At 46.6% G+C, this 23,874-nt stretch overlaps 1 protein-coding gene across 1 annotated transcript in view; it reads right to left on the bottom strand.

Annotated features, from left to right (window-relative positions):
- Positions 1-23,874, bottom strand: part of LOC137537990 (receptor-type tyrosine-protein phosphatase eta-like) — a 150,307-nt gene that overhangs the window by 116,942 nt on the left and 9,491 nt on the right. The window contains exons 3-5 of the mRNA XM_068259909.1: positions 17,367-17,597; positions 15,227-15,505; positions 6,516-6,767 (exon numbers count right to left, since the gene is read on the bottom strand). Coding sequence (XP_068116010.1) covers positions 6,516-6,767; positions 15,227-15,505; positions 17,367-17,597 — 762 coding nt within the window. The remainder of the gene's footprint in view (positions 1-6,515; positions 6,768-15,226; positions 15,506-17,366; positions 17,598-23,874) is intronic.

The raw sequence follows: 23,874 nt of genomic DNA, 5'->3' as shown, positions 1-23,874 counted from the left end.
ACAGGAATCAGGAGATTGCAGAGTCTTCTGGGATACTGACTTCTGAAAAACGCAGGCAAAAACGCAAGCGCATGCATTTTAATGCGTTTTTCATGCGCTGCGCTTAAAAAAGCGCAGCAGGCACTGCGATTGCGTTTTTCTAAAAACGCATCGCACCAGTGTGTACAAGTCACCACGATTTTCATTCTTTTTCAAAAGACCTTGCGATTTTAAAAACGCATGTGTTTTTAAAAACGCAGCGCAAGCGCAGCAGTGTGTACAGGCCCTAAAAGAAAACATACAGGCACAACTGTACTTGCATGTTTGCAGCACGGTACTGAGGTGGTAAGAAAATATCCCCTGTGAGAAAACTCACAAAAATATTCACTGAACTGCGGTCGGCACACGATAATAATGGCAGTATTTGTATAGCGCCTTTCTCCTGTCGGACTCAAAGCGCTTGCGAGGCAGCCACTAGAGCGCACTCAGTAGGCAGCAGCGTTAGGGAGTCTTGCCCAATGAACTCCTTACTGAATTACTGGCTTACTGAACAGGCAGAGCCGAGATTCGAACCCAGGTCTCCCACGTCAGAGGCAGAGCCCTTAACCAGTACACCATCCAGCCACTATATGCTACGATGAGTAGCATATAGTTCAATACAGGCCGTGCAATGCATTACGCTCAGCTCATCCCGCATAACACTTTACACACCTTATTCTGCTTACTGGTGATGAGCCGAAATTTAGTGTTTTCATAATTACGACACGGAATTTGCAGTTACAACACAAAACTGTAATTTGTAATTATCAAAAGGCAATAGTCGACGAACGTCATCAACTAATTGAATCGACTCGCCGACGATTGAGACCAAATTTTCTGTCCTGTGCAGTCAACTGAATCAATCAATTTTGGATGGAAATCGATCCGTGTTTGTGTTGCCAATTTTTAGTAGGTTCGATCACATTGATCTCATCCAGAGCCAAATCATCTACATATCAGCAGTGTGGCGTAGCGGTTAGCTCTCTCGCCTTGCAGCGCTGGGTCCTTGGTTTAAATCCCAGCCAGGGCACTATCTGCAAGGAGTTTGTATGTTCTCCCCGTGTCTGTGTGGGTTTCCTCCGGGCACTCCGGTTTCCTCCCACATCCCCAAAAAAATATACAGATAAGTTGATTGGCTTCCCCCAAATTGCCCCTAGACTATGATAGATACACTCCATGATACATACATACACATGTGACTATGGTAGGGACTAGATTGTGAGCCCCTCTGAGGGACAGTCAGTGACAAATATACTCTGTACAGCGCTGCATAATATGTCGGTGCTATATGAATACTTAAATAAATAATGGCAATCCTAGGCAGTTGTCTAGGACTAAAAAAAAGCCAGGTGATCATCAGTGGGCAAAAACTGCTATCTTGCCCATTTCATCAATCCTTTTCTGATCGAATCAGATGCATATGTATATCGATGGAATAGATCGACTAGTGTATGGCCAGCTTTACTTATTTACCACACCTGCACCAACTGAGTGAATGAATGACAACAGCACGGACGCTACCTGGTAGTCTGTGTTAAAGCGAACCTGTAGATGCCTAAAACAAAAAAAAGTTTCACTTACCTGGGGCTTCTGCCCGCCCCCTGCAGCCGTCCTGTACCCTCGCTGTCCTGGAACGATCCTCCGGTACTCCGCCCCGGCTCACTTTCTCTCTCGCCAACTTACAAGTCAAAGTCCACTGCGCCTGTGCAGCCCTAGCTGCACGCAGCCTTGTTCGCACTACCGTTGCCGTGAGCGCCCTGCATAGACGCAGTAGAGATTTTCTTGTACTACGCCTGTGCAGGACGCTTCCGGCAACGGGAGCGTGAACGAGGACGCACATGGCCAGGGCCACGTAGGCGCAGTGCATGCCGACCGGAAAGAGAGAAAGTAAGCCACAGCGGGGGACCGGAGGATCGTTCCTGGACATCGAGGGCACAGGGCGGCTGCAGGGGGCTGGCAGAGGCCCCAGGTAAGTGAAACTCTTTTTTTTCTGTATCTTCAGGTCCCCTTCATGAACACTGGGGAGCAGCTGTAAGCAATCTGAAATAATGTTTAGAGCAGGGGTGCCCAAAAGGTCGATTGCTATCTACCGGTAGATCATGACTGACTGCTGGGTAGATCACAGCCGCGTGGCCACGTTCCTTCAAATTCTGCTGCCAGCGCTGCTCGCGTCCAATCAGGGAAGGGAGGAGAGGGGAGAGGCGCAGCTGAAGGAAAGAGGCGGGTGTGGTTCTGCCATAACCTATATTTAGCGACCTATACTGGGGGCGCATATACTTAGTTATCTATACTGGAGGCACCTATACTTAGCTACCTCTGCTGGAGGTGCCTAATATACTTAAAGCGGACCCAAACCAAACATTTTTTTAATTACAAATATTTAGTTGCAGCGCTCTGACACATACAAAGATAAATAAACACTCCTTCAAGCCTAGGAGCATTTCAGTGCATGCTTTTCACCCTTCTCTTTCCATAACTAGGGTTATACAGGTGGCAGCCATTAGCAACTCCTCCATTGCTGGACTCCATCTACTCCACCAGTTTGCCGGATTCTGTCCCGGCAATATGAAAGGAAGGGAGGGGTTCCTCCAATAAATGTAAAATATTTTATATTTGTCATCATGCAGCTGAAAAAGGCTGCTATGTATTATTATAATGTAGAAAATAGATTTTATTTCTGAAATCTTGTATTTTTAGTTTGGGTCCACTTTAACTACATCTACTGGGGGAACCTATACTTAGCTACCTCTACTGGGAGTGCCTATATTAGGGGCACCTATACTTACCTACCTATATTGGGGGCACCTATACTTTGCTGTCTATATTGGGGCACCTATACTTACCTACCTATATTAGGGGCACCTATACTTACCTACCTATATTGGGGGCACCTATACTTTGCTGTCTATATTGGGGCACCTATACTTAGCTACCTATACTGAGGGGACCTATACATGGCTACCTATACTGGGTAGATTGCGTATTCGCACACTTATTGGGAATTGGTGGCAGCAACCTGATCTAATTGTCTCTATATATTGTACTGTGTGTGGACTCACCAACCAATCCAAAAGGTTACTGTAACGATTAGTCTCAGCACGCAGAGAGAATCTGATTATTGGTGATCTGCTGTATCACCAAGAATGCAGATATATATCTGATTATTGATGATCTGCAGAATCACAGATAATACAGATATATTGCTAACCTCTGGACACCTAAGGTATGTGAGTGTTTGGTGTAACAATAGAACTTTGAGTAATGCACCTGCTGAGCAGGTGATAACAGGCAGTAAAGAGACACTGCTCTGAGAGCACAGGAACCTTCCAGCAGCCTGAGACTCTCCAAGGGGTGGAGTCAGGCTGGAGACAGGAAAGGCCAGAGAGTGAGTGACACCTGAAGGTGGATGTCACTATCTGATCTGGAGACTATCTCTTAAGGGGAGAGATCGCTCTCGAGGTCGGGCACGCCTGGTCGGCAACACACGGACAGATAAAGTACAAAGACAGAAGGCTGATTCGGTATCCAAGGCAAGCAGGGTCTGGCAACGGAATATCAGATATGCGAGGTACCGAATCAGAGGACAGAGGCATAGTCAGGAAAGCAATAGGTCATACCAGATATCAAACAATGCCTAGTCTGGGTGTGAGGTCCGTGGTCTCTACACCCTGGAACTAGTCTGAGGTATAACAGAATGATCGTACAAGTTCCCTAGTCTTGGGTGCGAGGTCCGTGGTCTCAGCACCCTGGAACTAGTCTGGAATATAACACAAATGATAGTACAATTCCCTAGTCTGGGTGTGAGGTCCGTGGTCTCTACACCCTGGAACTAGCCTAAGCATAAACAGAATAACAGTTCAAGTAATCTGGCTCAATGTGAATTCCTAGGTCCTCCTGGTTCAAACACATTGTTGGATCTGACTAAGGTCTGAGTGCTTCCACGTAGTGTTCGCAACGGCAGACAACTTACAACTGGCCAGCAGTAACTATATATGGAGTAGTGCTCTCCGGCACCACCCCTAATTGATCAACCAATAGTATCCTGCTCTGGAGTCAGCTGATCGGCGTGATTGATGTATACACATGCAAGATGTTTGAAAGCACGTTAGGCCTGCAATTTAGCATTCAATGTGATTTCTGCCCTTAAAACGCTGTTTTGCGTCAAATCCAGATTTTTCCCCGGGACTTTTGGCCTGTATCCCACTCCGCCATGCCCCCCTCCAGGTGTTAGACCCCTTGAAACATCTTTTCCATCACTTTTCTGGCCAGCATAATTTTTTCTATTTTTCAAAGTTCGCCTCCCCATTGAAGTCTATTGCGGTTCGCGAACTTTTACGCGAACCGAACCTTACGCGGAAGTTCGCGAACCCGGTTCGCGAAACTAAAATCGGAGGTTCGCGACATCTCTACTACTAACCTTCCCTCCCTCCCATAAAAATGTCCATCCTGCAGGTCAGGTGGTTTTGTGGCTACACTTGTTATGGGTGTGACGTTGAGGATGTCCACACTTGTTTTATGACCCTTGTGAGATGGGCCCCCAGGCTGTGAGGGTCACCAGGGGGAGGCAAGGGGAAAGGTATGAGCATTGGGGGGCTCCATCAAAATTTTGCTGGGGACACATGATTTTAAGTTACACCCTGATATTTATTATAGCATTAATCCCAGCAATGTGAGGAGATGCTATTTTCACAACAAAAGTGGAATTGTACTTAAAGTGAACCAGAGATGAAGCACCCTCATGTATGTTACCATATATATCATTGGGAACATTAGAGAAAACACCTACCCTGCTCTCTGTTTCATTATTTACTGTTCAGATTGATTCTCATCAGCCCAGATAAAATCCCTAACTGAGCATTCAGTCTGGCTCTGCTATAATGACTCGGCTATAATGATTCCTGAGCAGAGCCAGAAGGGGGCAGGCTTGGGCTTGAAAAGAAATCAGAGAAGACAGACTCAGCTATAATGATTCCTGAACAAAGCCAGACTGAATGCTCAGTCAGGGATTTTATCAAGGCTGGTAACAAGCAGGCTGAGCAGTAAATAATGAAGCAGAGAGCAGGGTAGGTGTTTTCTCTAATGTCCCCACTGATATATATAGTAAAATACATGAGTGTGCTTCGTCTCTGGTTCCCTTTAAAGGGGCTTCTACACTGATAAAAACAAGCTTTGCTCTAAGGCTGCTTTCACAGTGGGACGTTACAGGCGCACGTCAGAGCAGCCTGTAACGCATCCCAACTCACAGCAATGATTAATCAATGGGCTGTTCACAGTGCCCACGTTGCGTTACATTGTAACGCAGCACGTCCGTTGAGAGTGCTGCATGCTGTGCGTTATGCTCAGCTAAGCCGCGTTAGACTGTGCGCACATGCTCAGTAGTGTTGGAGGAGGAGGTCTTCCCTCCTCCTCCTCAGCCAGGCACATGGCTAATTAATATTCACGGTGTGACATGCAGTGTTTACTTCCTGGAGCGCCGCTGTGTGCGGTGATTGGCCGGCTGGACCACGTGATGCCGCATGCGTCCAAAAGTACGCATCACGGACGCCAGAGTGAGCTGCACAGCGCGGCTCACTCTGACGTCCACATCCAAGAGCACCAGGCGTTGCGTTAGGGGCACGTTATGCGACCATAACGTCCCCTAGAACGCAAAGTTTGAAAGTAGCCTATAGGTGGCCACTAACAGTGCAATTTCTAGCGAAAAAAATTGTTAGAGCGAGCAGAAATTCTGATTGGATTGGTTGTAAATAATCTCCGGTGATGGACACAATCGATTATGAACGATTATAAAAATAGTCGTCCAATAGGATTTTAGTCAATCCAAAATTTGAATTTTCTTGTTGGCTGTGATAGATAGGAAGCAAAGATTGGTTCGCTGATGGTGTAGTGAACGATTTCACTTCCAATCAGGATTTCTGATCGCTCAAACGATTTTTTGCTAGAAATTGGACAGTTAGTAGCCACCTTTAGGCAGCTCCTACAAAGCGTTGCAAGGACACCTGTGGCTGGAATTGGACTGTGATTAAAGAGGAACTCCAGTGAAAATAATGTACTAAAAAAGTGCTTCATTTTTACAATAATTATGTATAAATGATTTAGTCAGCGTTTGCCCATTGTAAAATCTTTCCTCTCCCTGATTTACATTCTGACATTTTTTTTTACTGCTGGCAGGTGATGTCACTGGAAGGAGATGCTGCTTGCTTTTTTGGGGGGCAGTTGGCAACAGCTGTTATTTCCCACAATGCAACAAAGCTCCCATAGTGTGATGTCAGGACCTCAGAGCTGTGAGGCAATGACATCACACTGTGGGAGGGGTTTCACCACAAAATCAGTCATAAATAGCCCCCTGATGATTCGTTTGTGAAAAGGAATAGATTTCTTATGTAAAAGGGGGTATCAGCTACTGATTGGGATGAAGTTCAATTCTTGGTTACAATTTCTCTTTAAACACAGGGATCCACAGAGAAGATAGGCAGTCACATGATCCTGATGATACTTACAAGTGGCCTCTGTCACCGATACACCTGTGGCGCCACATTGACTGACTGTATATACATAGACTGTATAATATCTGCCTGGGGATAATCCTGAGAACGTCACTGATGTCGTGTTTGTCTGTATTGTGTTATTCACATCTCCTGTGATAGAAATGTTATAATAATCCACTTTTCCTGCTGGAGCCGCCCAGCTCGCCACCAGAGAATTCACCGATTGGTAACTGCTCACCGTGATGGTGGCCATTGGTTCAAGCACTGAAACACAATAAATACAAGTTCAGCTGTATCATTCACATGTGGGTGAAATGAACAAAACTCAACAATTATTTCACCTTACTTCACTCATGCTTTATCCTTTGGGCTTGATACATTCATTTGAGGTAAGATTAGCATGCGCAGACAGTGCACTGCCATTTTACCGTTACTACGGTCAGTACTGCAGCACACGTGTCGTTACCCTATAGGAGCAACGTGTGTTCCCACAGTAAGGTGTGCATTGCTATGGTAACGCAGTACAGGTGAAACTTGAAAAATTATAATATCGTGCAAAAGTCCATTCATTTCAGTAATTCAACACAAAAGGTGAAACTAATCTATGAAATAGACTCATTACATGGAAAGCAAGATATCTCAAGCCTTTGTGTGTTATAATGTCGGTGATTATGGCTTACAGCTTATAAGAACCCCAAAATCACAATCTCAGGACATTAGAATATTAGGAAAATGTTGGATATTCTCGGCTCAAAGTGTCAAACTCTAATCAGCTAATAAATCCAAAACACCAGCAAAGGCTTCTTATTTCATAAGTTAGCTTCACCTTTTAACCATTTGCCGACCAAGTGATTTCCCATTGATCTGTGCTGGGTGGGCTCTTCAGCCCCCAGCACAGATCGTGTTGCAGCCAGGGCGATCAGACTTTGTCCCTTTTTTTCCCCACTAGGGGGATGTCCTGCTGGGGGGGTCTGATCGCCGCCGCTCTGCTGTGCCTTGCCCTCCGCAAAGCCCCCCTCCGCAGCGCTATTCCCCCCTCCCTCTCCTTCTCTCCATGGCTCTGTGGGCGGTACAGGATGGCGATACGTCCTGTACCGCCTCTGATAGGCTTCAGCCTATCAGACAGCGGTGATCCCCGGCCTATCAGAGGCCGGGGATCGCCGATCTCCTTTACGGCGCTGCTGCAGCAGCAGCGCCGTACAGAGTAAACACCGGGGATTTCTTCCCCGCGTGTTTACATTTCGCCTGCGAGCCGCGTTCGGAGGCTCGCAGGCAGTTCACGGAGACACCCTCCGTGAACTGCCATGGAAACCCGCAGACAACCAGTTTACGCCAATCGGCGTTAGCTGGTCGTCAAGAGGTTAGGATCTGTAACACAAAATTTCCTTTTGGGAGATGCCAGTGGCGCACCTAGGGAGTTTGACACCCAGTGCTGATTATTTACAGACCCCCCCCCCCCCCCCAAAAAAAAAAATTGCAGGAAAAGGAGTCATCAGGATGTGGACGGAGCTAACCATTATGAGATTCTGTACTCTATACAGTAGTGCAGAAGATGTCAGTGCTATATACAGTGGCTTGCAAAAGTGTTCAACCCCCTTGAAGTTTTCCACATTTTGTCACATTACTGCCACAAACATGAATCAATTTTATTGGAATTCCACGTGAAAGACCAACACAAAGTGGTGTACACGTGAGAAGTGGAACGAAACTCATACATCATTCCAAACATTTTTTACAAATAAATAACTGCAAAGTGGGGTGTGCGTAATTATTCACCCCCCTTTGGTCTGAGTGCAGTCAGTTGCCCATAGACATTGCCTGATGAGTGCTAATGACTAAATAGAGTGCACCTGTGTGTAATCTAATGTCAGTACAAACACAGCTGCTCTGTGACGGACTCAGAGGTTTTCTAAGAGAATATTGGGAGCAACAACACCATGAAGTCCAAAGAACACACCAGACAGGTCAGGGAAAAAGTTATTGAGAAATGTAAAGCAGGCTAAGGCTTCAAAAAGATTTCCAAAGCCTTGAACATCCCAAGGAGCACTGTTCAAACGATCATTCAGAAATGGAAGGAGTATGGCACAACTGTAAACCTACCAAGACAAGGCCGTCCACCTAAACTCACAGGTCAAACAAGGAGAGCGCTGATCAGAAATGCATTCAGGAGGCCCATGGTGACTCTGGACGAGCTGCAGAGATCTACAGCTCAGGTGGGAGACTCTGTCCATAGGACAACTATTAGTCATGCACTGTACAAAGTTGGCCTTTAAGGAAGAGTGGCAAGAAGAAAGGCATTGTTAGCAGAAAAGCATAAGAAGTCCCGTTTGTAGTTTGCCACAAGCCATGTGGGGGACACAGCAACCATGTGGAAGAAGGCCAAAATGCAAAACACTATGTGTGGCAGAAAACTAACACTGCACATCACTCTGAACACACCATCCCCACTGTCATATATGGTGGTGGCAGCATCATGCTCTGGGATTGCTTCTCCCCAGCAGGGACAGGGAAGCTGGTCAGAGTTGATGGAAAGATGGATGGAGCCAAATACAGGGCAAACTTGGAAGAAAACCTCTTGGAGACTGTAAAAGACTTGAGACTGGGGCGGAGGTTCACCTTCCAGCAGGACAACGACCCTAAACATAAAGCCAGGGCAACAATGGAATGGTTTAAAACAAAACATATCCATGTGTTAAACTGTGGCCCAGTCAAAGTCCAGACCTAAATCCTATCGAGAATCTGTAGCAAGATCTGAAAACTGCTGTTCACAAACGCTGTCCATCTAATCTGACTGAGCTAGAGCTGTTTTGCAAAGAAGAATGGGCAAGGATTTTAGTCTCTAGATGGGCAAAGCTGGTAGAGACATACCCTAAAAGACTGGCAGCTGTAATTGCAGCAAAAGGTGGTTCTACATAGTATTGCATCAGGGGGCTGAATAATTACGCACATCCCACTTTGCAGTTATTGATTTGTAAAAAATGTTTGGAATCATGTATGATTTTCGTTCCACTTCTCATGTGTACACCACTTTGTATTGGTCTTTCCCGTGGAATTCCAATAAAATTGATTCATGTTTGTGGCAGTAATGTGACAAAATGTGGAAAACTTCAAGGGGGCCGAATATTTTTGCAAGCCACAGTAATAAAATGGAAGAACATTAGACTATGACTATGGTAGGATTAGATTGTGAGCTCCTCTGAGGACAGTCAGAAAAGGGGGAGGAAGGGGGAGATAAAGAGGTAGAGGCACAAGACAGAGAGTCTGGTTGGAGAGGAGAAATGGCAGGAAGACCTCTCACCAGTAGAGATGTTGCGAACGGTTCCCGAACCGTTCGCCGGCGAACATCTCAAAATCTGTGGGCTTTTTACTACTTTCGGGTCGCAATGACCCGGAGTAATACATCTGCGCTGCCCGGTGGAGCACGTCCTAGATCGCGCTCCTGTTGCCGTGCACTTTCTGCGCGAGTGTGTGACATCATGAGTGACGTCGCACTCATGCGCAGAGAGTGTCCGGCAACAGGAGCACAATCTAGGACGCGCTCCGCCGGGCAGCGCAGGCGTACTACTCCGGGTCATTGCGACCCGGAAGTAGTAGAAGGCCCAGAGAGATTCGCCCGGCGAACGGTTCGGGCCATCTCTGCTCACCAGGAATGCAAACATCACCAGTGCTATTTGGCAGGGACAGGCTGTTAAAAGAAGGCACTAAAATCTAAAAAGAAGAAAGGTTCATGGGGGAAGACAACAGGGTGGGAGAGGGAGCTGGGAAAAAAAGATAAGATTACCTGCAATCAGGCTAATCCTAAATTGCCTGTATCACTGACTTCTGCAACAGAAGTCTGCCCTGTATTATTGATTAATTACTCTGTTCAGGATCAGGATAAATAATCGATAGTCCAGGGCACTCTAGTATTACAGCAGCCAGTGCATATAATGACAGGCAACTTCTAAAGCACTAATCACATCCTACCACCTCCCCTGCTAATGTCCCATCTGCAGCACAGCAATCATTCTCTCTACTCACCCTGCTGCTCTGCACATTCACTCATTGCAGGCTGTGTGTAGAGAGTAAGGAGACACATTGCCTACGGGACAGGAAGGGGGAGGGGTGCTACATCTAGTGCAGGAAGTAGTACAGTCTCCTGCACTGTCTGCTGCTATTTTCCCGAATGTTGCCCAAACAGAGAAAAGGTCCCAGGTGGAAGAACACAGTGACTGAGCACCACAGCGGCAGCCCTAGCCATGGCTACACCCGGGGCGTGAGCACCTGCAATCTTATGGTAGGTACGCCACTGGGAGATACTTACCTTGGGACGGGGAAGCCTCAGGGTCCCAATGAAGCTTCCCCATCCTCTGTAGCCTGGGGGAATCCAGCGCTGGCTCCCCCAAAACTTCCTTGACAAAGCCTGACAATTACTGCACAGGCGTGGCACTATTTACCTACCGCAATCCAGAGCAGGCGCAATAGAGCGGATACAATCAGGCTCGGCTATTTCCGCCTTAACTCGAATAGAGAGAAGCTAGTGCGCCTGGGTAGGATCATGGTAGGTAAATATTTACCTCGCCGCTGTTCGGGGATTCACAGCGCTGGATTGCTGGGATGGAGGAGGACGGGGGAAGCCTCATTAGGATCCGGAGGCATCCCGCTCCCGAGATAAGTATCCCCCAGAGGGGTATTTTTTTGTTACAAGTTTTCTTTAAGTTGAATTCCCCCCATTGCCCGCTCATTGCAGCCTCACCTATTCCAGCTGTGGCAACTCCTGGTCTCCTCCGCCACTATCACACCAAGCGACATCCACGTAGTGGAGCGCATAAGACGTGGCGTGTGAGACGTTCGAGGGAGACAGTGGCCAAGATCGGGAGTCGTGCAGATGGAGCAAGTAAGATTATAATGCACAGCCACCTGGGAAGGGGACATTTACATTTGGGGGAACAGTGGCCAGGGGTCCATTGCGTTCGTCAGTCATCGCAATATCTCAGTCATCGCGATATCGCACCCTGTTATAGCTGCGCACCGATTGGCAACGTAAGACCGAGATTTTCTAGCTTTTTAAATACATAAAATTGGTTGATTTCAAAACAAAATCTGTTGAAACGTTGATCGGTCGTGCTTGTTGTGGCACTGATTTTCATCCAATTGGGTACAATTATCAATGGTCGACTGGGCTGCAATATTGGTAGATGTATGGCCAACATAACTCTTGTGTGACATTTCTGAGCTTGTCAACAGATATATACCTACCCGTCCCCTCCGGTCCTCCAATGATCTCCGCCTGACCTCCCCACACACTTCTCATTCCCATGCACACTTACAAGACTTCTCAAGAGCTGCCCCCACCGTATGGAACTCCCTTCCACTCCCCTTCAGACTCGCTCCTTCCTTCAACACCTTCAAGCAAGCTCTCAAAACACATTTCTTTAAAATAGCCTACCCCACATCTACCACACTCTAACTCTCTGTCAATCACCCTTTCCACAGTCCTACCTTATGTGTCCCCCCACCCTTTAGATTGTAAGCCTTGGCAGGGCCTCCCCCTTCCCTTAGTGTGTCCTTCTTAATTATACTACTCCAGCAATTACACCCTTCTCATGGACTAACTCGGACTTGTTTTGCCGGGTCTCTGTAAACCGCATTTTATACCCGGATTGTATGTATAACCTTGTGCTATGTTGTATAACCGTCTGCTACCTCTCTGTCTGTCACCCCTTGTGTGCAATGCATGTATCCCTATTTATTGTCCAGCGCTGCGCAATATATTGACACATTATAAATGCAATAAATAATAATAATGTCAGGAGATTGAAAAAACTGTATCCAAGAGAGAGATTCATTTCCCATAATTCATGGGGCCCCTTGTCTGCTTTTTTCATGAATTCGCTTTCCTTATACAGACAGTCCCCTACTTACAATGACTGGAGTTACAACATTTCAGATATACAAACAAAGATGTCTCCATATAAAAAAAATACACAATACTGTTTTTATCACATGCTTTTGTTCTTAAGGCTGGTTTCACACCAGGACGTTGCGTTTAGGGGACGTTATAGGGCACATAACGTGCCCCTAACGCAACGCCTGGTGCTCTCTGGTGTGGACGTCAGAGTGAGCCGTGTTGTGCAGCTCACTCTGGCGTCCGTGATGCGTACTCTTGTGCGCATGCGGCATCACGTGGTCCCGCCGGCCAATCACCGCACAGAGCGGCCGCTCCAGGAAGTAAACACTGCACGTCACAACGTGCAGTACATATTAATTAGCCATGTGCCTGGCCGCTCTCCGCTCCTCCCCAACCTTACTGAGCATGTGCAAGCAGTCTACAGCCCATTGATTTATCATTACTGTGAGCTGGTCTGCGTTACAAGCTGCTCTAACGTGCGCCTGTAACGTCCCCCTGTGAAACCAGCCTAAATGTTAAAGCATTGTATAATGTTTAGGGTTGGTGCACACCAAGAGCGCTTCTGAGCACTTTCCAAATCGCCAGCACTTTGAAAAGCACTTGGCTACTGTAACCCTATGAAGGTGTTCCCACAGCAGCGTTGTGATTGTTTAAAATTGCAAACTCAGTGCATGTACCATATTTTAGAGCGATTTGGCTTGAATCAATGTGCAATAACGCTAATTCATTCAAAAATCGCTCTGAAAATCGCTTTAGAAAATCTCAAATTGCTAAGTGCTAGCGATTGCAATTGCGATTTTGGTGTGCACTAGCCCTTAAAACTAGTTTAACCAATTCTAGATTCCTGCTATGCATATATACGCCCCTAAAAATGTTTACTTCAGGATCCGGGGCGTATATATACCTACTGCAGTGTTTTCACCTTTGCCGTCCTGCCAAACACTGATTAGTGAATGGGAACATGCGTTCCCAAAGCCGATTAAAGTGCCTATTATTAATGATAATCACTGGCATCAGCGAGATGCCTGTGGTCATGCCTCCCCCAGTTACCAAAACAGACACTTATAAAAAAAAGAAAAAGTGAATGCATTTACAAAAAATACATGAATAGTTAATTACCTTAGGAACTCAGCTTTAAATGTGTGTCATGAGTTCATATTACTTTTATTTTTGCAAATAAGGGCTTTTAATTATTGATATACTATGAGGAAATGCAAAACAGAAACCATAAACCTTTATTTCCACATTAATTCCATTGTACTAGGGACATAATTTAAATGTTGTGATAGCCAGGAGAAATCGGTTTTATCTACAGTAGCACTTTTTTATTTTCAAACTATAATAGCTTAAAGAGAATCTGTACTCTAAAATTCTTACAATAAAAAGAATACCATTCTATTCATTATGTTCTCCTGGGCCCCTCTGTGCGGTTTCTGCCGCTCCCTGCTGAGAGCCTGGCTTGTAATTGCCAGTTTTAGGCAGTGTTTACAAACAAAAAAACATGGCTGCTAACCAGCATGTGATAGGCTGAGAGAAGCTCAGTCTGTGACTCATACAGAGCCTGGAGGGGACATGGAGAGGGTGTGTATAACTTCTATCCTATCACAGCAGAGCAGCACATTCCTGCCTGAGCCGACAAAGCCGGCAAAGAAAAGAAGATTAGATTAGATAACAGAGATAATACAGCCACTGTGCAACTAGGAAAGGCTGCAGTAAGGCAGACCACATTAGAACAGGTATAGGAACTTATAGGATAGAAGAAATAAGGCTGAACATGTTGTTACAGAGTCTCTTTAAAGATGAGAGTTAATGACTTCTCTCAATTTTTATTTCTTATTCCCTTTAAAATTCATAGGAAATAAAATAATTCTTAGCAAAGTGTCACCCAAAGAAAGTCTAGTTTGTCCCCCACAAAACAATATATAGATCATTTTGGTGTGATAAGCATTGATTAAGTTATTGGTAAGTGAATGGGAGGATTGCTGTGGTTTGTAAGGGTAACCTGTGGTGGGGAAGTGTTTAAATCCCTTTAAAAGCACTATGAAAACAACCAAAAACCATAGTTCACACTATGGGCTTGATTCACTAAGACAAATAGCAGGCCTTATCAAAGTTAACACAACCTATCAAAGTTAACACGCCTTATCAGAGTAGCCTAGCAAGCGCAATGAACCCGCAGGGGCTCAGGGCAGGACGAGTGGAGCTCTCGTCATTGCCAATTAGCAGGCATAAGTTTGCTATGCTATGCTGATAAGGCGTGTTAACTTTGATAAGGCATGTTATCTATGTTATCCGAGTTAACAGGCCTTATCAGAGATATCACTCCTTATCAGAGATAACACTCCTTAGTATCATAGCAAGCACTATTTTATTAGAGTAGCATAGCAAGCACTATGATCTTATGCCTGCTAATTGGCAATGGCGCAAGCTCCACTTGTCCTGCTCTGAGCCCCTGCGGGTTTGTACCGCTTGCTATGCTACTCTGACAAGGCGTGTTAACTATCATAAGGCTTGTTAACTTTGATAAGGAGTGTTATCTCTGATAAGGCGTGTTAACCTGGATAAGATATGCTATTTGTCTTAGTGAATCAAGCCCTATGTGTCCAAATCTAGAGTTGTCTGAAAGTACATCATTTATCTACATATTTCACCATGTATAACACAGGACTCAACTTACAAACAAACTCCCGGAACGTACCCTGCTTGTAAGTAGAAGAAATAAGTAGCAGTAGTAGTAGAAGTAAGTAGAGAAATAAGTAAGGTGAAATAATTCAAGAAAAAATGCTTTAGAAAACAATTCCTTTATCTGGTAGAGGATGTCTACAGTACTCACAAAGACAGATAACTATAGATACCGGATCTGATTCAGTGACCCCATCAGCAGCGACTGTATATACAGTGAAGATATACGTCTCTCCTGGGGTCAGACCCATTACCGTAGCTGATTCGCTGGTCACTGTTGTGTCATTTATCAGTGTGGAGGATGAGGAGGTGACATTGGTCAGCACCCTGTAGCTGTAGGCACTCTGATACTCCTCCGGTCTGCTCCAGCCAAGATAAACGGCATTGCTAAACTGATCACGTTTTTGTAGCAGCTCCACGGGATATGGTTCTATGGGGTTAAAAAAATGCATGGAGAAAAGAATAAGCATAGAGGATCTTACATTTGTCTGCATTTCCTACTGAGCCATTCCTCGGTTGCTGACCCTCTCTGCCAATCTGGCTGGCAACAAGTCCATTTTTAAGAGTGGGCAAGACAGATCACTCCCCAAGGTGAAGCGATGTAGGAGGAAGAAGTTGGTCCATGCTAAACGTGCAGCACGTGAGCAGTGGGGTGAAGTGACTCCCCTCTCCACAACCCATCGATGGATGCAAGCGACCCATCTTCCTCACAGGCATCCCAGTCTCTGATTCCAGTGGTGCCTGTCATCATGTGACCTGCCAGCATGTACCAGCAGGTTACATAAAGACAGATGTCCTTGAAACTGGAGACCGGGACACCTAGGAGAAAGGAGATGGTCCATGCTGAACGTGCAGCACGTGAGCAGTAGGGTGAAGTGACTCCCCTCTCCAGAACCCAGCGATGGCTGCACGCGATCCACAGGCATCCAGTGGTGTTTGCCATCATGTGACCCACCAGCATGTACCAACGTGCTACGTGAAGACAGACGTCGGTGGAACTAGAGACCAGGACACCTAGAGGGAAGATGGGTCGTGTGTGTTGCTGGATCCTGGAGAGATGAGTCACTTTATTACTCTGCTCTGAAAAATATAATCATTTGATTTGGGCGCTGGCTTCAGCAGGCGCACTCATCGAATGTTAAATTGTGGTAACACAAGGTGGTGATTTGGGCACCACTGATAGTCTAGCACTAGACAGTTGGTGGTTTGGTTGCCCATTAATGTAGCCGTTCAGCTATGACTAGACGACCGCCGGCTACGATTTTGGTCAATTGTTCAGATTTCAGTAGTTGGTTGCCATCTACTTAGGCTAGTGAATCGGCTAGGATTGGCCAATCCTCTAGCCATTCAGCTCTCACTAGCTGGTAGGCTACAATTTTGATTGGTGGTTTGAAAATCTGTTTGGCTATACCTAGCCGATCAGCAACTACTTTTACTAGTGGCGCTTATGAGAAAGATAGTGTTAGGAGAAGAGTTAGTGCATTAGGAGGTGGATAGTGTTAGGCATTAGGAGGGAGGTTAGTGTTAGGCATTAGGAGGGGGATAGTGTTAGGGATTAGGAGGGAGGTTAGTGTTAGGCATTAGGAGGGAGGTTAGTGTTAGGGATTAGGAGGGGGGGTTAGTGTTAGGCATTAGGAGGGGGATAGTGTTAGGGATTAGGAGGGAGGTTAGTGTTAGGCATTAGGAGGGGAGTTAATGTTAGGCATTAGGAGGGAGGTTAGTGTTAGGCATTAGGAGGGGGGTTAGTGTTAGACATTAGGAGAGGTTAGTGTTAGGGATTAGGAGGGGGGTTAGTATTAGGCATTAGGAGTGGGGTTAGTGTTAGGCATTAGAAGGGAGGTTAGTGTTAGGCATTAGGAGGGGTGGGTAGTGTTAGGCATTAGGAGGAGGGGGTAGTGTTAGGCATTAAGGGAGGGGGTTAGTGTTAGGCATTACGGGAGGGGGCTAGTGTTAGGCATTGGGGGGTTAGTGTTAGGCATTAGGAGGGGTGGGTAGTGTTAGGCATTAGTAGGGAAGTTAGTATTAGGCATTAGAAGGGGAGTTAGTGTTTGGCATTAGGAGGGGGTTAGTGTTAGGCAGTAGGAAGGGGGTTAGTGTTAGGCATTAGGAGGGGGTTAGTGTTAGGCATTAGGAGTGAGGTTAGTGTTAGGCATTAGGAGGGGGTTAGTGTTAGGCATGAGGAGGGGGGTTAGTGTTAGTCATTAGGAGGAGGGGGTTAGTGTGGGTGATAGTGTTAGGCATTAGGAGGGGGGTTAGTGTTAAGCAAAATACACACGAGAAAATAGACTTACTGGTGGTGACGTTATAGCAGCAGCTGTAAGTGTCATTTCCATAGTAGATAATATACTGTGTGCCGGACACAAAGCTCATCAGTGATGTGTTATTATAGCTGCCGCCAGAGGCCGTTATCACACTCCCATCGGGGTCAGTTATATTCTGCAGGATGACACCGTCCACCAGTCCGGAGACATTTATCTGATGGGTGGAATACTGGACTGTGATTGGCTGACACTCACTGGCATCTGGAAGGAGCAGAGTGCGATGACAACAGAATAGAGCAACAACAATGTAATTCAGAGGGTGCAGTCCTTGCATGTGAGGTCTTTCCACACCAGTGTTGCCTACCATCAGTACATTTACTGACAGTCAGTAAAAAAAGTAAACAAATCTGGGCTGTCAGTAAAGTCTGTGATAAATTTGTGGTGTCAGTAAAAACAACTCTCTCTTTTCCCTTGTAGATTACTATTACTCTGGAATGTACACTGCTCTAGCTAAAGGTTGCCATATATCAGTAGACTTGGCTGCCAACGACCATCAGATTCGATAATCATCTGATGAAAATCGGTGCCACCAAGAGGAAACGCACTGAAAAAAGAATTGCCTGCTTTCTGATTTATAGCGTAGAGGACCCTTAACCCTGCCCAATCCTTTATCCAATCACCCACATCCCTCTCCCCAACGTTACATTTTTTCCGTCATGCTGGGAGGATATTGGTGATCAGGACGTGCGGCGGTGATCTGGAGGGTCTGTGGGAGACCTGGCATCAGTGGCGGGCCACTGCCAGCTTGTGCTCATTTTCTATCCCCTCCACCCTCTTGCCAGCGTAATTCCCATATTACCCGGCGCTGTGTGCTGCTGGAGAGGATCAGAGTGTTGGACTTTGCCTAACACTTCGATTTACATGGGGTGATGCCGTGCCAGAACAGATTTGGCAGCGCCACCCCTAGTGAACGCCCCCCTAGTGACCGGTCACAATTTGCTATAGCTATAATTTAAAGGGACACTGGAAAAAAAACGCCCCTTGGGTACTTACCCTGGGATGAGGAAGCTTCTAGATTAGGGCTGCACAATTAATCGTTTAAAAATCGAAATCGTGGTGTGGGGCATGACAATTTTGAAAATCGCAAAAGCAATGATTTTTTTTCAATTTGCGTTGCACGCGTTGCACGCGCATAACTATAGCGCAACTCACCTTCCAGTCCGATCCCCCGCAACCTCTTCCTACGTCCTCTCCCAGGCATCATCGCGTTGGTAACAGCGCCTCCTGTGATGGCGTAACCGCATGTCACCACAGGGGGCACTGTTACTAACGCGAGGGATGGCTGGGAGAGGAAGAAGATAGAAGCTGCCGGTGTCATCCCGGAAGGTAAGTTGTTACTATACCCGCTCTCCCCGTCGCTACACCTACACTGCCTGGCTACCTACACTGGAGGCACCTACCTAGCTAGCCTTCACTAGTGGCAACTATACAGGCTACCTATACTGGAGACACCTACCTAGCTAACCTATGGGGCAACTATACTGGTGGCACCTACCTAGCTAACCTTTACTAGTAGCATCTATACAGGCTACCTATACTGGAGACACCTACCTAGCTAACCTATGGGGCAACTATACTGGTGGCACCTACCTAGCTAACCTTTACTAGTAGCATCTATACAGGCTACCTATACTGGAGACACCTACCTAGCTAACCTATACTGGGGCAACTATACTGGCAGCACCTACCTAGCTAACCTTTACTAGGGGCAACTATACTATTAATGGCTACCCATACTGGAGACACCTACCTAGCTAACCTATACTGGGGGCAACTATACTGGCAGCACCTACCTAGCTAACCTTTACTAGGGGCAACTATACTATTACTGGCTACCCATACTGGAGACATCTACCTAGCTAACCTATACTGGGGGCAACTATACTGGCTACCTATACTGGAGGCACCTACCTAGCTAACCTATACTGGGGCAAATATACTGCAGACACCTACCTGGCTAAACTATACTGGGGGCATTGTGAATTTAGTATTTTATTTTATTTATTTATTTTATTTTGAATTTAGTATTTTAGTAATTTAAAGAGAATCTGTATTGTTAAAATCGCACAAAAGTAAACATACCAGTACGTTAGGGGACATCTACTATTACCCTCTGTCACAATTTCGCCGCTCCTCGCCGCATTAAAAGTGGTTAAAAACAGTTTTAAAAAGTTTGTTTATAAACAAACAAAATGGCCACCAAAACAGGAAGTATGTTGATGTACAGTATGTCCACACATAGAAAATACATTCATACACAAGCAGGCTGTATACACCCTTCCTTTTGAATCTCAAGAGATCATTTGTGTGTTTCTTTCCCCCTGCAGCTATCTTCCACTGAAGTGTCAGGCTGTTTCTTCCTGCAGAGTGCAGACAGCTCTGCCTGTATGTAATTACTCAGTATGTGAAAGCCCAGCCAGCTCAGAGGAGGATTTATCCGGCTTGTAAAAGATGAGAGAGAAGAGAGAAGCTGCCCTAATCTAAATAATACACAGGCAGTGTGCAGAGAGGGGCTGGGAGGGGGGAGATACATCACAGAACCACAACACTGAAGAAATTGGCAGCCTTCCAGACACAGGCTGACAAGTCTGACAAGAGAGAGATAAGTTGATTTATTACAGAGATGGTGATAGTTGAACGTGCTGCAGTAAGCCAGAACACATTAGAATAGCTTTTGGAACTTGTAGGATGATAAAAAACAGGATGTAATTTTTGTTACGGAGTCTCTTTAAGCTTGATTTGAAGAAATTCGTGAAAAAAAATCGAAATGGCAATTTTTAACAGAAAAAAAAAATCGCAATTCAATTTTTTCCTAAAATCGTGCAGGCCTACTCTGTATCCTAACTAGGCTTCCCTTGTCCTCTTCACCCTCCTGGATCAAGCACTGGCAGCCATCCAAAAACAGGTGACAATGATGTCGGCTGTGGCGCGGGATAAAATATTAACCTTTCGCACTCCAGCGCAGTATCGGCTTTCCAATGGGCTCTGGCAGAAATATCCGAGCCCCTTCGGGTCTGCTCTACTACGCAGGTGCGAGTTTCCTGTGCAGTAGAGTGGACCCGATTGGGTTCAGCTATTTCTGCCCATTGTAAAGCCTCTACTGTGCTAGAAGGTAAATATTTACATCGCCGCTATTCGGCGGCAGCCAGCGCTGGATCGTAGCACAAATGCTGACAGAACGATTGATTTCCGTCCGAAAACAATCGTTCCCATCGATTCCTGTCGAGCTGTCCGTGCGGAAGATTTTGCTCGATTGCCGGCAGGTCGGGAGTGCGGCGATAGCAGCGTTCGAATGCCTGACGACCGAAGAAATACAGCGGCAATACATTACCTGATCCGGCCGGCGTGGGTCCCCCCGGTCACCGCTGTCTCTTCTCCGCTGGGCTCCAGGGCTGCAGCTTCACTGAACTTCCTGTCCCGGCAGGAAGTGTAAACAGTAGAGCGCCCGCTACTGTTTAAACTTCCCCAGACAGAAAGAAGTGAAGCCAGCCGGTCCGGAACCCAGTGGAGAAGAGACAGCGGAGACCAGGGGACTCGCAGGTAATGTATGTGGGGGGGGGGGGGGGGGGTTCAGCGGCAGCTCCACAGATTGTGATCGGTTTCATGCTGAAATCGATTCACAATCTGTTTGCAGTAAAGGTAGCCATACGATCCCTCTCTGATCAGATTCGATCAGATAGGGATCTGTCAGTTGGTCGATCTAATGGCAAATCGACCAGTGTATGGCCACCTAAAGGCTAAATCACAAATTTGCCTAAATCTAAGTGTCTTCACTGTGTTCTGATATGACCCAGAGATAGGAGCCACTTTATGTAACCGCATACCAGTCCTCAGAGGTAATAAGTCAAATCACTGTGCTGTGCTCTGCCTGAGGGCGTCTCATATTTTTGCACCCACATAAATATTTATAGCATACAAGACCGTTGGTATTTCCCAAGACTGCACTTCCTCAATCCTGATGATAAGCCGGTGACGGCGGACATATTTAGCAATGCAAATTTAAATAGGGATTGTCAGCCACAAAATCAAATTCTATTTACCCACTGCACAGTGTTTATTATGCAGCATGCAACCTGACATTGCATTGCAAGCATTTCAATATAATCAGAAATGTTTCTGCTGTAATAAATCTTATCTCAGTCAGCCTGGCTCTATTCTGGTACATTGCCGGGGAGAAGGAAGCTCGGTATCTCCCCTCCCACATTCCTGCTCCTCACTGATTGGCTGAGGGCAGTTCAGTGGGACACGAGGCTGAATCTGGTCTTGCTGTGCTCACATGTTTACAAAGCAAGCTAGCTATGACAGTGCAGGTTCTAGGAGACAATAAGAAAGGGAAGAAATTACATTAGGATTGGCTTCAGTCAAAGGAAATCAAGATGGCAAATGCTAGGAACAGTTTTCTTTTTATTTATGATATAAAATTCACTGAAACCAAAGCGTGGACAGTACAATACATATGTTAAGTCATTAGAGCAAGGCCTTTTCTACTTATGTGTGTGTTTTTTTCCTGGCATAGTATGACCCTGACCCTGATGCTTAAAAGCAAATCTGTAGTGAAAAAAACCCCAGATATCTATGGAGAGGGAAGGCTCTGAATACTAAATAGCCTTCCTGTTCCTCCCTCCTTGTCCTGGTTCCCAAGGCCAGATTAATACTTTTTGTGCCCCTATGCCAATTATGCTGTGACTCCCCTCTTGTGCAGCAGTGCCTCTCCCATACCATGTGCAGCCCCCTCTTCCATGTGTAACATCCATGTGCTACAGCCCCCTCTCATTCCATGTGCAGCCCCCTCTTCCATGTGTATCATCCATGTACAGCAGCCCCTCCCATTCCATGTGCAGCCCCCTCTTCCATGTGTAACATCCATGTGCTACAGCCCCCTCTCATTCCATGTGCAGACCCCTCTTCCATGTGTATCATCCATGTACAGCAGCCCCTCCCATACCATGTGCAGCCCCCTCTTCCATGTGTATCATCCATGTACTGCAGCCCCTTCCATTCCATGTGCAGCCCCCTCTTCCATGTGTAACATCCATGTACAGCAGCCCCTCCCATTCCATGTGCAGCCCCCTCTTCCATGTGTATCATCCATGTACTGCAGCCCCTCCCATTCCATGTGCAGCTCCCACTTCCATGTGTATCATCCATGTACAGAAGCCCATCCCATTCCATGTGTAGCCCCCTCTTCCATGTGTAACATCCATGTACAGCAGCCCCCCTCCCATTTCATGTGCAGCCCCCTCTTCCATGGATTACAGTCATGTACAGCAGCCCCTCCCATTACATGTGTATCATCCATGTACAGCAGCCCCCCTCCCATTCCATGTGCAGCCACCTCTTCCATGTGTACCATCCATGTACAGCAGCCCCCTCCCATTCCATGTGCAGCCCCCTTTTCCATGTGTATCATCCATGTACAGCAGCTCCTCCCATTCCATGTGCAGCCACCTCTTCCATGTGTAACATCCATGTACAGCAGCCCCCCTCCCATTCCATGTGCAGCCCCCTCTTCCATGTGTATCATCCATGTACAGCAGCCCCTCCCATTCCATGTGTAGCCCCCTCTTCCATGTGTAACATCCATGTACAGCAGCCCCTCCCATTCCATGTGCAGCCCCCTCTTCCATGTGTATCATCCCTGTACAGCAGCCCCCTCCCATTCCATGTGCAGCCCCCTCTTCCATGTGTAACATCCCTGTACTGTAGCCCCACCCATTCCATGTGCAGCCCCTTTTCCGTGTGTATCATCCCTGTACTATAGCCCCACCCATTCCATGTGCAGCCCCCTCTTCCATGTGTAACATCCCTGTACTGTAGCCCCACCCATTCCATGTGCAGCCCCTTTTCCATGTGTATCATCCCTGTACTATAGCCCCCTCTCTTTCATGAACTACTCCCATGGGGATCAGTTTCTCTTTTTCCATGTGTCGCTTTCCATTTTCAACTGCAACTCCTCTTTTATGTTCAGGTGCCCCCTTGTGCTGCTGCGGCCCAAGGCCTGGGCTTTTGTGGCTTTTCCAGAAATCTGGTGCTGCTCCAGTGCTATCACCCCCATTGAAATTTGCCACCCGTCATCCATGAGCCCTTGGAAGGCTTTGAAAGCACTTGTGTCCCCACTCCCAAGTGCTTCTGAAGATGGGCTGCTCAGTACTGCGCATGCTCAAGCGAGCACTTGTGCCTGTACCAAGCCGTAGCATGGGGCAGCCCTTCTTCATGACTGCTCAAGGACATGAGCACTCCCGAAACCTCCCCGGGGCTCACGGGGGCCTGTTTCACTAACAGGGGCGGAGCCAGGACACGAAGGGAGGACCAGGAAGGCTCTTCAGCATCCAGAGCCCTCCCTCTCCATAAGTACCGTTACGTATATATCTGACTTTTTTCACTTTAGTTTAACTTTACACCTGCTTCACTTGTGAAGTCTTACCTGCCTGGAATAACTGTTTCTCCTACAATTATATTAACATTCAGTTCTGGTCCA

Source organism: Hyperolius riggenbachi, chromosome 11, assembly GCF_040937935.1.
Source record: "Hyperolius riggenbachi isolate aHypRig1 chromosome 11, aHypRig1.pri, whole genome shotgun sequence".
Taxonomy (NCBI): domain Eukaryota; kingdom Metazoa; phylum Chordata; class Amphibia; order Anura; family Hyperoliidae; genus Hyperolius; species Hyperolius riggenbachi.
Note: the sequence above shows the minus strand (reverse complement) of the source record. Positions and strands in the feature narration are given on the sequence as shown.